Source organism: Emydura macquarii, unplaced genomic scaffold (genome assembly GCF_026122565.2).
Source record: "Emydura macquarii macquarii isolate MOO-44397 ecotype Brisbane River unplaced genomic scaffold, CSIRO-AGI_Emac_v2 contig_1230, whole genome shotgun sequence".
NCBI classification, from domain to species: domain Eukaryota; kingdom Metazoa; phylum Chordata; order Testudines; family Chelidae; genus Emydura; species Emydura macquarii.
This window is the reverse complement of record NW_027131367.1, coordinates 5,138,310-5,152,371: the sequence shown is the minus strand read 5'-3', so window position 1 is coordinate 5,152,371 and position 14,062 is coordinate 5,138,310. Positions and strand designations below refer to the sequence as shown.

The window sequence follows — 14,062 nt, the reverse complement described above, 5'->3', positions numbered from 1 at the left end:
GCATTATGTGGAGTTTTCCCCTTCTGCAGCTCTTGTGAGCTGTAATCCATGAGTGCAAACCTGGATGTGGCTGGGAACTCTCAGCCAATGCTAAAATGCTCTCTCTTCCAGCGGATCCGAGCCACGGTGAATAGCCAGGAGCAGAAGAGGTTATTGATGGACTTAGACATCTCCATGAGGACGGTAGACTGCCACTTCACTGTCACTTTCTATGGTGCGCTCTTTCGTGAGGTACAGCATTCTGGATTCCTGCCTTTGTCTTTCCCCTCCTTGGCACTTAAACAGGAGGGCTCAGAAGCCACTGTGATGGGCACTGTTAAAAATAACATAAAATAGAAGATTAGACTATGTTGTAAGCCTTTCCCCCGTCCAGCTAGGCACTTATGCCATGTCCCTCCCTGGGGTGTCTGAACATTTTTTATAGATGATTATTTTAATACATCGCCATTGGTGTGCGCTCTGCTTTACAAATAGGTACAAAGACATGATACCTATCTAAAGTTACTTACCGACTGATTCTCAAAGGCTTCTTTGACCAAACCCCTATAGATCCTGGGTGAGATGGGGAAAGCCATCTCTATGACACTACCAGCTTTGATGGTGTTTTTTTTAGACAGGGACTTTTGCATGCTGAGAACATCAACTCATGGCACCTTGAGTTACATAGAGTTTAAAGCCCCATAAGATCATTAGATTCTCTAATCTGATCTCCTGTTTATCACAGGCACTGAATTTTACCCAGGCACCTCTAACACATAGTCCTCCAGAACATCCCTCCAAGGGTAATAAACACGGACCTAGACTTGAGCTGAGCCAGGGAATTAGAGAAGAAAATCACCACTGGGGAATTTTTCAAAAGCACCTAAGCCCTATTTTCAGAAGTGATTTAGGCCAAGATGTTTTAAAGTGACCAGTGGTTTTGGGTACCTCGGCTTTTGAGTGCTGAACCTGGGGAAACTCAGATTGGCCTGATTGTCAGAAAGTGCTGCGTACCCATCCTCCGAAAACCTGTCCCCTTTGAGGAGTCCAAGTTGAACATGCAACAATGGAGGCATCCAAAATCTGTAGTCACTTTTGAAAATCTTGGGCACTTATGAACTTCAGTCCCATTGATTTTCGATGTGGCATCCATTCCTAAGTCATGTAGGTGCTTTGAAAAATGTTACCCAATATCTGATTTTTAAACCCTCGAGCTACACAGTGGAGCACCAACCACCCTATATAAATCAGGCACATTGCACTAACCCCTGCTGTGCTTGGAGGAGAATGGAAAGCCCAGTGCAATCTTTTATAAGATGTTTAAAAAGCCAGCAAAGGCAAGCCCAGGGCGAGTGCTATAGGAGAGACTCACATGTACAAGGAAGGACTTGGCAGGTGTTTGCTTTCTCTTTCCCCCAGGGAGATGTGTGGATTTGCATGGAGCTGATGGATACCTCACTGGACAAATTTTACAAACATGTCATTGACAAAGGCCTGACGATTCCTGAAGACATCTTAGGGAAAATAGCCGTCTCTGTGAGTACAGGCGGGAGTGTTTCTATTCCAAGCCTAGTCTGTGAGGACCTAGCGTCCCTGCCCTCTTAGCACTGGGATGAACTTGGCCCACAACCCAGCCCACATGCAAATTCCTATTTCGCTTCCAGTATTTGGTCTGCGATTGTGTGTCTGTATTTATGAGCCATACTCTCAAATCTGCAGATCCACTTCTCAATTATGAAGCAGAAAAATCAATTGATGTGGAGAGGGCACAGCAACTGCTTTTCCTTTTCATCAGCGCACTGTCATTCCCAGGAGGTCTCTGAGCATGCACATTCACTTAGAGCGGCATGGATCAGAGGAAGGGTAGCTGTTGGTTGTGGGGAGCAGATCAGCATGCCAGCAGGGAGGAAAGTGTCCTTGCCAGTGTGGGAACACATTTTGCATGCTCACATATCTCACAACCATTGCCATGAATAGTAAATCCAGGGCTGGAGGGGAACAACCACCCCCAGGAATTCCTTCTTTAAAGGTCCCGTGTAGCAAGAAAAGGTTGAACATGGCTGACCTGGGTGAGAAGCATTCTCAGCTCTCCACTAGGAGGTGCTAATGAGCGCCTCCTTAGCACTCACAGCTGCGCGCTTCCAACAGGACAGACCGAGATTGCTCCCCCAAGCGGGGCTGATGGGGTGAGCGTGGGGCAGTCGCTGTCGAGGCAGGGGAGGTGAACTTGGCAAGGGTTGGTCACCCACGTCTTGCTGCTGCCAGCCATGGTTCACTGGAGATTTGTTATGTTTCAGATTGTAAAAGCACTGGAACATCTACATAGTAAGCTCTCCGTAATTCACAGAGGTAAGTGTGACCCGCGCAGCCCCCAGCCCTGCTTGTTTCTCACTGAGCCCGGTGTCACGCTTTCAGTCTAACAGAGGTTATACTCCGCGCCTGGCTCGGTGCCCCAAAAGATAGCCACAATAAATAAAACTGGGGAGGCAGGGGTGATCCCGTGGTCCAGCAATCCAGGATAACCCAGAGCCTGGTCAGGATGAGCCGGTTGCCCAGGGGACGGGTTGCCAAGCTGCTTTTATAAATCCATCAGCTTGCCAGCACGTCTCCCCTGAAGCTGAACATAGAAAATGGCCTCTGGCTCCACTTTGCTGCCAGAAGAAATGGATGGTTTGCCTGCCTGCTTCCCTGGATTCCTCCTCTCCTGCTTCCCCACTGCATGCTGGGAAGGGCACAGCTGACTAATTATGGGCCTGACTCAGAGCTCTTTGAAGTCCATGGAAAGACTCGCATTGGCTGGGATGGGCCTCGGATCAGGTTTTGCATATGCAAACTCCTCCCCAGGTGCAGAATGAGGCAGAACTGCCCTTTGGTGGCATTTACCCGAAGGCAGGTAGCAAGTCTCAGATAGTTCCCACTCTAATGCAGCTGGGACTTTTAGATGCAAGCCAGATCAGCAGCTGATCGTGCGAGAGAGGAATGCCGCAGACGTTTGTAGATGACGTGAACCCAACATAGGTATTAACAAATAAAAACTGGGGCCTTCCATATTTTTCTCTCAGGCAACCCTGCCCTCCAGATTTGTGATCTAGCCTGCAATGTTTGGTAATATTAAAGACACTGGCAGGGTAAATATCTCCTGTTGTATGTTTCAAACCCCTCCCAAATTTCCTGACCAGTGTCACTAATAATAATCCACAATTAATAAATCTGAAGAAAATGTTTGTTGCGTGTTTGTACAGCACCTAGCACCGTGGGGTCTGGTTCATGACTCGGGTTCTCTGGTGCTACAGCAACTTACAATAACAATAACGATTCATTTCACCATTTGTTTTGGGTTGTTTTTTTTTTTTTTTCTTTTTTGCACTCCACTTTCGTGTCACTTGATTTTCACCGGGGAGATTTTCGGTATCTGTGCCACTGATGCTGTGCTTGCCCGGGTGCCATTGGGATGCTGCCCTGTGACATCACTCTTGCCTGTGACATCATGATGCTGCGCCCTACCCAAAATAACAACGACAGGGAAATCCGTTGGTTTCCTTGTGAGCAGTGCTTGTAAGGCATGGGAGGGGGCCCGTCTAAACGGGGACAATCCCCTGAATTTGAAGCGGCTCCCAGTCCTCACGCAGCGGCTACAAAGCCTTTGCGGAGGAGCCTGCGTGGGTCGACGCAGTTGGCGTTGCGTTGGTGCCCTCTGGTGGGAGGAAGCTAACCAGCCTCGTTCACTCCCAGGGATGCTTTGAAACGATGGGGCAAATTCCAGCTGCGAGAGTGACCATGGTGTGTGTTCCTTCTTGCAGATGTAAAGCCCTCTAATGTGTTGATCAATACGCAGGGGCAGGTGAAAATGTGTGATTTTGGAATTAGCGGTTACCTCGTCGACTCTGTTGCTAAAACCATGGATGCCGGATGCAAGCCCTACATGGCTGTAAGTTGAGACGCTTGGGGAAGATGGGTGTGGAACTGACTGTCCTTCTGCAGGGAGGAGTGTGACTGTGGGCAATAGATGATCTTAAAACCGGAGACCTGAAACATACCAACACCCAGCCTGGGTCTCAATGGCTCGTCTAGTGAAACATGCCTCTGTGGTTATTATTGTCTGTAAACGTGAAGAGAAGGAGCTTACAGCTCAAACTCCAGGCTGGGACTCAGGATTCCTGGGTTCTGTTCCCAGCTGCCATTGACTCAGTGATCATAAGGAAGTCCCCTAACCTCGCTTGGCTTCAATTTCTCCATTTGCCCAGTGGGGACAAGAACACTTCCCCGCTGGGAGAATAAAAACACACAGAAATTCGTTCATTAGCAACATCCAGGCTCCTCTTAAAAAAGGCAGCAAGAGGCATGTTAGCGCCATGGGGTGGTCACTTTAGAAGTGTCAGGTACATCCTGGGGACCCCAGGACAGCTGCCCTTTCGGATTCACTTAGCAGCCAATTCATGCAGCCTCTTTTAGCTCTTTAAAGAGGGCTTTGCAGTACCGCTTTCAGTGCCACAGCCAGGGGTGGGGGCGGGAGAAGGGCTCCACGGTGCTACACAATACCCACACCTTTGATGTGTGTCTGTGCTGTAGCAATTCTGTTTATAGTAGTTTACAAGTCAGGATGGATCTCCCCTACCTTGCACTTGGCTACACCTTTACCAGAGTGGGGGTGGAACCCTACCCCAGGGGAATCCTTCGCCCACAACCCCCGGAGGAATATTGCCGAGGGGCAAATGCCTACGTGAGGCTTAAGGCGCTAAGAGAATTGCGGCCTCCCAGTCTCTTGAGTAAATCCAGGCCAGACATGTTTGCAGTTGGGAACTGGGGGAACAGGAATTCAGCGTCTACTATCTAGACCTCGGAATGCAAATGCCATCTGCTTCCAGTTTCCCAGTTTTGATGCCTGCCCCTTCAGGGAGGCTAACAAAGACGCTAGGCCAGATCCAGCCAAAAGATAATCGGGAAGTAGAGAGTTTTAATAAAGAAATGGCTCCATGGAGTTCCCCTCGGGGCTGGGGCCAGGCCCCGTGCATTCATTGTGTTGTACTGCAGTCCCGTCCCATCCCCCACCCTGCGGGAGAGCGTTCCATTCCTGGGATGGTGGAGAGTGGCTCTGGGAATAGTTGCTGAGATAAAGGGGACAGTTGCTGAATCACGGGCACTCCAAGGGGATGGAGAGGGGTGGAGCGATGGAGGAATTGAGCCTATCTGTGTATTTCAAATGGTCCTCCTCTCCCGTTCCAGCCTGAAAGAATCAACCCGGAGCAAAACCAGAAAGGATACAGCGTCAAATCTGATATCTGGAGTCTGGGAATCACCATGGTAGAGTATGGCGCCCCCGACGGGGCAGCTCTGAAAGCGATTGGGGTTTAAGGGAGCATTCTTCCGGGCTGGGCGTGCTCTCTCGTGCTGTTTTCTTTTTGACAGTTCCAAAGGCAGGGGGCTAGTCAGCTCTCCCTGCACCAGTCGCCCATAACATACTGCAGCTGAAAGGGGAAGAGGCCTACCGCTAATTCACTAAGCCAGGTGATCTGAGATCCTAGTGATTGTCACTAAGCATACGATGCAGTCAGCACCTAGGAACTACAGCTTGCAATGGATAGGCTTGCAAAACAGACAGTCAGAGGAGACCCAGCACACGGGCAGACTCCTGAAACTGACTCTCACGTCATTGAACGAAAAGCAAGCACATCACTCCTCTGAACACGAGCCAAGACAACGTGTACTCAGCAAACCAATAAGCAGGAGAAAACCCTGATTTGTATAACAACTGCAGGTCTCCTTCAGCCTCCCCTCTGAACACCCTGGCAACCCAGCTGCCCTCGTCCAAGTGGTGCATTTAGAGACAGCAGGCCTTATATTGACAGCAGTCAACCCATAATGCTTTTGTTCTTTAAAGGCACAGTGTTGTAGTCTCACCTTGACCCCTGGGCTCTTGCATAGGAGATTCTCCCATCCAGGTTGACGGGAGGGTTGTCTTTCACTGTGCAGAAGACAAAAAAAAAAAAAAAAAAAAAAAGGGGGAAGGGGGTTGGCAGCCAATAAAGAAAAGAATGACATTGACTCATGCATGCCCAGTACATGGCTGGGCAACTCTAGTCATCCCAGGAAGTGGCATGGAGGAAAAGAGAGTGTGCCTCTTTCACTCCTGTCATGAATGGGGTAGTACTCAGCCCAAAGACCTCCATCTCAGACTGCTCCCCCACTACTTTCTTCCTTAATTTGAGGGTAGATGTGGTGGGGAGAAGGATCAGGTTAGGGAAATTACCTCCATGTCATTTCACTTTTGGAAACACATTTCTTTTCCTGGTGCCAAATAGCTTTCAAAGCTGGGCCTTCTCTAGAGCAGTGGTTCTCAACCTTTTTGGGCTCAGGCCCCTTTGTAAATGTTGCAACTTAGTCAATAGTTTGGTGATGGAGGCCCTGGCGTGGTTTCATGCCTCCCTCCCTCCCACCCCTGAACGTGGCTTGGCTTGCCACTCAGGTTTGGCTCCGCCGCCCCCGGACTGGACCAAATCTGTGTGAGTGGAGTTGTGAGCTGGCTCGTGGGTTGCAGGGCCACTCGCTCAGCTTTAGCCCACCCAGACTCCCGTCGTCAGGACAGCTGGGCTAAACGTGAGTAGCGCTGGGCAGCCGCACCACCCGTTGAATTTTGGGTCCCGACCCATGGGTTTAGAATCCTTGCTGGAGAGCAAGTACAATCAGTCTCTTTAAATAGCTCCTGAACTGCAAGGTGAATTCCATTGAATTCAGTGACAAATGTCTAACACGCAAGGTCAGAGGAATTGTAAAGGACAAGGACTACCTATGGAACCTCCCTCAGCCGATTACTGGGTTTTGGACCCGTGTAGTCACACTGTGTGCCTCACTTGTCCTCGCTTCCTCTCTAGAGAGGCAGGAGGGTCTAGTGATTAGGGTGTGAGCTTGAGAGACACCTGTTCAATCCCTGCTCTTCCACAGACAGCCCGTAAGTCACTAGGGGACATTTTCGAAAGTGCCTAAATGCCTTAGGCAGTGAGAGTTAAGCTCCTAAATCACTTCTGAAAATGGGACTTAGGAGTCTGAGACACCTTTGAAACATTTACCCTTAGGCTCTATGCCTCAGTTTCCCATCTGTACAATGGGGTCAGTAGCACTGCTGTACCTCCCAGGGGTGCCGTGAGGATTAATACCTTAATGTCTGTGAAGCACTCAGACATTAAGGTAATGAGGACCTTAGCAAGACTGTGTTTTTAAGCCCGCTCTCAGGATATGTCCGCACTGCCGGTTGAGCGTAATAGACATACGCATGCTAGCTTTGATCTAGCTAGCACCTAAAAATAGCAGCGTAGCGGTGGCGGCGTGGGCTAGCTGCCCAAGTACAATCCCATCCAGGGCCGACCCCGGTGTGGTGGATTTTCACCAGGCTGGGCAGAATAGCTGGCTGGAGCAACGTGAACTGGAGGCAACTTGCTGACCTAGCAGGCTAATTCCCAGTGTGTATTGCCGGTGGGGCACTGAGTGTAGGATGTGACCCTAGGCTGCTGCTGACAGATCACTGGCCTGAGATATTGTTGCAGCCCTGTCCTTGGGCAGCCTGTGTGCTCAGGGCATGCACAGTCTAGTTCTGCTATTGGGACTGCACGCCCTTGTGGAGCCGTGGCCCTGCCTCGCTTAGCACAAACCAGCAGAACTGGCCGCTTTATGCTGCACCCGGTACTTCCCCTGAGGCGCAGTGAATCCCGGGACTCTCCTGTTTGGTGCCTTAAAGACACAACTGAGCCCAGCATTCCTGAGGTGCATTGATATAGGGCCTGTCAAGCTCCACTGTCTTCTTACAACTGAAAAGCAAATCAAGTGTAAATCCAGCTGGCCAGCTGATGGCAGTACAAGCCAACACAAACGAAGGGCCCGAAATGCTGATCGGGCAGCTTCTTCCCTACCCTGAGCCTCTGTCTTTTTGGTGCGTCTTCGAGTTCAAAGATAAAAATAAACTCGGTGGTTATTACCTAGCAAAATCTCTCTTTAAACTCAGAGTTGGATGGGGCCTGCCCTGAAAGGCAGGAAAATCGGCATGAAAGGGACACCACCAACTTAAAAATCATGCTTTCGCCTACTACTGTTACAAGTTAACGCCTTGGAGTAGGGTGATGGAGAGAGATTACAGGGGGGGGAAAGGTTTTAGCTCAGATTTTTTCACTTTGTGCATTTATCTTATTTTCTGTAGAGTCGGTTTCCCCTGTAATTTGTGTGGGTCTTTCACAGAGCTTATAAAATATTAAAAGAAAATCAGGACATTATGATTGTACTTAGATTGTAAGATCTTTGTGGCAAGGAACTGAATTTGATGATTGGTACGTACAGTACCTAATGGGCCTCCAGTCCTTGATTGGTTGGACGTCTAGGCACAGTAAGAATACAAACAATACTCAAGCTACAAGCTGGCAGGGTAGATGGTATGAGGCTCTGGGTTCAATCCCCTAGCACCTCTAGTTTGTCCTGCTCTGAGCAGGGGATTGGACTTGATGATCTCTTGAGGTCCCTTCCAACTCTAATATTCTATGATTCTATGTGGTAGGGACACCACAAATCAGAATTGATCACTCCTTTCTTCCATGTGGTGGTGATACACACTCTGCACTGGTGTGGATGACAGCGTAGGGGGTAGGGCAGTGGGGATCGGGCCTTGAGTCTCTGACGAGCATGAGATGAAGAGGGGGAAAACATCATTCATTGAAGTGTCTGGGAGGGGGGTAAGGAAAATCAGTGTGCCCCCTTGCGCTCAGATCTGGCTGTGTTTTTAGAACAGGGCCCACTAATATCCCTTGCAAACCCCACCCTTCATTACCGCAGGTGTCCCTCGAGCTTTTCATGGGGCTTACGCCTGAACGTTAAAGCCACGAGACTGCAGTGGGGCAGAGGAGGTGTCTTCCCTGCTGACTCGCTGACGCCTGCCCCTCTCTCCCCCCAGATCGAGCTGGCAATCCTACAGTTTCCATATGACTCCTGGGGGACGCCGTTCCAGCAGCTCAAACAGGTGGTGGAGGAGCCATCGCCTCAGCTTCCGGCGGACAAGTTCTCAGTGGAGTTTGTCGATTTTACCTCACAGTGGTAAGCGGGTCCCGCCTAAGCTCTGGCTGTGGGAACCCAGGCACCCCCCCACGTGTCTGGGAAGCTCAGTCCAGAGCTGAGCCCTGTTTGCAGGGAATCTGTAGCTCTGATGCGTCTCACCTTTCATTCGGGGAAGAACAAGAGGCTTTATTGGCGGCTGTCAGCGTTGCTGGCTCCGTCACCTAGAACAAAGTAAAACTGAAGCCTCCTGCCCCAGCATGTCCTGGGCCTGGAACCAGAATTGTCTCTCCCACTGGTCAGTGTGTGGAAGGGGTTCTTGGGGGATAGTGTTCTATCCGAGCCAATCTCAAGCCCATTCTGCTGGTATAAACTCCCCATGGAGTGCGTGACGATGGCGCCCATCTTGGCCGACGGGAGAGGATTGAACTGGGGATCTCCAGCAGGCTTTGTTACTGCTTACGCTGAAAAGCCAGGCTCTGTAGCTGGGGCGGTCTGACTCATATGCCGAGTGGATCAGGCATGTAACCCATACTATCCAGAGGATCCCACACGTCTTAGACATAAGAGAGAAATGCAAGAGAAACCAACAGCAAATCGTTTCACTAAGGTTCATCTTGAAAGGGGACACTAACTAAGTAGTCTGGGCCCCAAACTGGAATTACTCCAAAGCGGTCATGCTGACTTGGGGGAACGTTTCCCCAGAGAGGAGCTGGAGGAAAGAGACTTTTCCAGTCCCCTTGTGTTCTTTGCTGAATAATTAAACAACCCAAGTCACTCTGTTGCTGCTGGCGACGTGGAGCCATGACCCCGGCCCTAGAATTGGCTCCGCTTTTTCCACAACAGGTGGCTACCCAAGAGAAGATTCAGAAACGCACGTACCCCATGCCCTGCACATCAGCAGCTCGCGCTGCTTTCCTGTGCACAGACACGTGAGCCTGAGTGAGCCTTCTGTAAGGAATCCAGGGCGGAACTTGTTTGGGCCTGAGAATGGCTATTTCCTGTGGCTTTCAGGAAATGTAGCGCTGACCCTGAATGACCTCCCCGGAAGCCCTGGGAAGCTGTGCCACAGAGAGTCTGGATGAGGACAGTGGAAGTTCAGAGTTTACTCAGAGATCGGTCCCGTCCTCCTCTCAGTCAGCACAGGGGCCCAGTCTCTGCTCTGGCTTACAGCCGGGCATCTTCATTGATTTCAGTGGGGCTTCCGGGTGTGAGCTGGAAGAGAATCTGGTGCAGAAGTAGGAGGTGAGCGTGGAGAGAGGTAAAGGATCTGTTACGGACCGGGGCAGACTAGCACGGTCAGAGGGCTGCAGAAAAGAACAGCTCTTCCCTGCCCCCTAAAATAGACTGGTATATGCCCTTGTCCTTTGTTGCATTGTTTAGTAGCCTCTGGCAACAGCCCTGTAGCTTTTGAATGCTCCTCCCTTCAGCCTCCCTGGAAACCCCTCAGGAGCCCCCTTCCCCCCCCACCTTTTTTTTCCCAGGCACTGCAATGCCACATGCTGTTTGCCAAGTTGGCAGGTGGGTGGCGGTCTGCAGGGTAGCCAAGGAAGTGCTACAGGCTGACAAATGCAGAAATGTGAGACTGTTCCCGATCTCCTGGTGTCAGGGCTCACTGCCTTGCCAGCTCTGCCTGTGTCCCGGGAAGAGGTTTATCAAACCAGCCCAGTGGACCTTTGGGTTCTGCTTTGAGGCCCTGATTAAACCAGTCACATGGTCAAGTTTCCTGGAATTTATTTCCTCCTCTTGCGATGCTCTCTCCACCTGCACCCTACACATATGGAGAGAGCAGGATTGATCCCACCCAGTAGGGGACAGTGACATCCCCCTCTCCCAAACACACACACTCACTCACTCTCTCTCTCTCTCTCTCTCTCTCTCTCTTTGCAAGCTGAAAACTGACACTCTCTTTTCTGGACAAACTTCCTTTCCTCCATCTTGCAGGCTTGCTGCTTGTCATGGCAGAGTTGTTTGTGTGAGGTGGGCAGCTGGAGGTTTTCCAAAGCACGCTGAGAGGTTTGCTTTTGCGAGCCTCGTTTCTTGTTGCAGATCACGTGGACTTCACCAGCAGTTTTAAGAACGGGAAATCCAGAACCGTTTGCACTGGTTCCGATGACAATATCCTATCCTCTAGAACTTGCAAGCGAGTACACGTGAATCTCAGGGGGCCTGATTTAGCATCCACAATCCCACTTGAAGTCAGTGGGAGCTGCTGGAGCTCAGTACCTCCTGAAACCAGGCCCTTGGTGTCTTTGGTCCTGGTTCAACATCACTGAATTGAATGGAAGTAGGTTTGGGCCCTTAATTGCTGTGAACTCTACGGTCAGTGATGATCAGCAGTGGGTTTTGATCAGCAGTGGGCTTTATTACAAATTAACATTCAATTTCTTCAGTAATAACCTGTCACTGTATGCCGTGGGATTGGTAACCCAGAAATGAGCCATTGCCATAAAGTCCAAATTAACAAGAGCACAGTCCAAATCCTGGATGAGACACCCACTCTTTGAAGTTCTCCTTTGTACCTCAGTTTGGGTCATCCCTCGGCTTGAAGGATATGATGCATCTCTTCCCAGCCATTGGAGAGAGTAAGCAGCTTTGACATGTCTCATACTAGTGCACACTGGTTACAGTAAACGTGAGCTAACCTCGTGCAGCAAGAGACAGGAAATATCTATTCACCGTGCATCCGTCACTTCCCTTGGGCCTGGCAAATCCCACAGTGAAGGAGCTTATCATCGCTGAGGATCACGCTTTTGTTTTGCTCCGTGTGACACCTTTCCCCATGTACGTGTCAAGATCTTTTAAAATCACTCCATAAATACGCCATCAGGAAGTGAGCAGAGATTACATCCCATCTTTAGAAGCTATTTTCTGCTGGAGGGAAACAAAAATAACCTCCTGGCCACCACCTTTCTGAGCCATCTGTTGCAGTGCAGGAGACTAAAGGATGTTCCGTGTAACCGTCCCCGTGCCGTAACGGATGGTGCAGAGATAAATAAATAGCCATGCACGGCTTTCAAAGCCATCCAGTTCTCCACTCCCCTGCTAGAGCTCTGAGGAGCTACCAACTTCTGCAACCTCTGATTTTGCACTGAACATCCAGAGGGCCACTCTTATGACAGAGGCGTGACTGGTGTGCCCTGCAGAGCTCCCCAGATGAGCAATGTGTTGGCTAGCCCGTGTGCCGTCTGGAGACGTCAGAGCTCCCGGGTTTCTTCTCTGCCACTGACTTGCAGTTGCACTGACTTTGGGCGAGTGCCTTCGCCTCTCTTGTGCCTGGTGCTTACCTACCTCTCAGGGGTTATGTGACAGTTCATTGGAGAATGCCTGCGAAGTGCTGCATATGAACGAGGTTTCAGTAGGAGGACCAATTATTATTAACACAACCGTGTGTGTGTATCACTCTCCCTTCACGTCTGGCCTTCAGGAGATAAACATTCCACTGCTACACCACCAGAGCAGGGGCCTCTGTTTGTTTTTGCAGCTGATGGCCCCGGCATTAGCCGTTGACCCCATGGGCCAGAAATCAGTGGTGTAGCTTCTCACCCTGTGGCCTGGGTGTATGTTAACCACTAGAGTTCAGATCTAACTTGGGTTATTATTGAACCACACAAAGTACAGCAATTTCCCTTACCCTCACTCAATCCTTCCCCTTGAGTTGAGCCGGGGCTGGCCGAAGGAATGAGAAACCAAGTGACAGAGGGAGGGTGCAGACCACTGGGCTGTCATTTGGTCATGAACTGAGTGGGCTGAGTCTACAAGTTCTCAGGACTCTGGGGCTGGCCACTTGGGGAATGAACCTTGGCGGACAGAGGCACAAAGAATGAATAGATAATCCAAAAGGAAGTAGCAGAGGGGGGATAATTCAGAGAGGCCCATGACAGCCGATGGGTGTTATCATGAAAGTTTTAAAATGTGGCCGTGTAATGGAGCGAGTATCTGATGGGTGAGATGGGATTGTTAGGAGGCATAGGCTGCCAGCTTTCTCCCGTGATGTCGCTGGGTTCTGCATGCATAAACGGCGATCAGAACACGGTCTTAAGTTTGTAGCGTGTCTTTTTCGAGAGAGTGGAGTTTTGAATAAACCTGGTTTTGCAAAGTGAGAACATAAATGGGGAAAACAGGAGTGCCGGGGAGACCTGATCCAAAGCCCATTTGCACTCAATAGAAAGACTCTTGTTAGCTTCAATGAGCTGCAGGTAAGGTCATTATTTAGTTCCTGATGAGACTGAATGAATCAGAGGAAGGGGCACATGCATCAGAGATGTGCCATGGAGCCTGGTCGTCAGGAAATGGTGTCAGCTGTGCACAGCCTGTGAAGTTCAGCGTCACAATGAAACAAAACAAGCTAACTGCTAGCAAATTGAGTGTGTCCATACTTCACTCCCTGCAGGGTCCTGAAATCGGAAGGCTGTTGATTTAGATATGGATGCAGGACTTAAACCTTTGGGTATTTGAGTGGTGCACTTTTATGACTTTGTTTAAATTACATACCAGATATAATTCTCTTTTTTTTCCCTTTTCTCTCTCAAAGCTTGAAGAAGAATTCCAAAGAACGGCCAACATACCCAGAGCTTATGGTGAGTGTGGCTAGGCTAACGGTGCAGTATAGCCAGAGCGTAAAGCTATGGTTTTCAAAAGTGATTAGTGATTTTGGGTGCCCAACTTTCGAAAAACCTTAAAGAGGCCTGATTGTCAGAGAGGAGATGCTCAGCCTTTCACATGTCTGGAGTTGGGCACCCAAAACCCGAGGCACCCCCAGATCACTAGTCATTCTAGGAAATCTTGGGATAACTACCAAATGCTTTATTACTCAGGTGCATTCCCATTCAGATCAAAGGAAAATGCACTGGTATAACTAAGAGCAGTATGTTGCCCTAAAGGTGTGATGGACCAAGAGTTTACGGGGAGTACTGCTAGGATGGATGAGGATGGGTTGGCAAAGGCAAAACTCTCCACTTGGATCTGTGCGATGGCTTTGTACACCCATCCTGAGCGGAGGTTTCATTGCTGTTCCACATGGGCAGCCGGAGCAGAACGTGCAACAGAGATTCAT

At 49.9% G+C, this 14,062-nt stretch overlaps 1 protein-coding gene across 1 annotated transcript in view; it reads left to right on the top strand.

The window, feature by feature from the left end:
- Positions 1–14,062, top strand: part of MAP2K6 (mitogen-activated protein kinase kinase 6) — a 62,431-nt gene that overhangs the window by 44,780 nt on the left and 3,589 nt on the right. Inside the window, exons 5-11 of the mRNA XM_067547805.1 lie at positions 112–231; positions 1,399–1,515; positions 2,277–2,328; positions 3,780–3,907; positions 5,203–5,280; positions 8,909–9,048; positions 13,541–13,586. Coding sequence (XP_067403906.1) covers positions 112–231; positions 1,399–1,515; positions 2,277–2,328; positions 3,780–3,907; positions 5,203–5,280; positions 8,909–9,048; positions 13,541–13,586 — 681 coding nt within the window. The remainder of the gene's footprint in view (positions 1–111; positions 232–1,398; positions 1,516–2,276; positions 2,329–3,779; positions 3,908–5,202; positions 5,281–8,908; positions 9,049–13,540; positions 13,587–14,062) is intronic.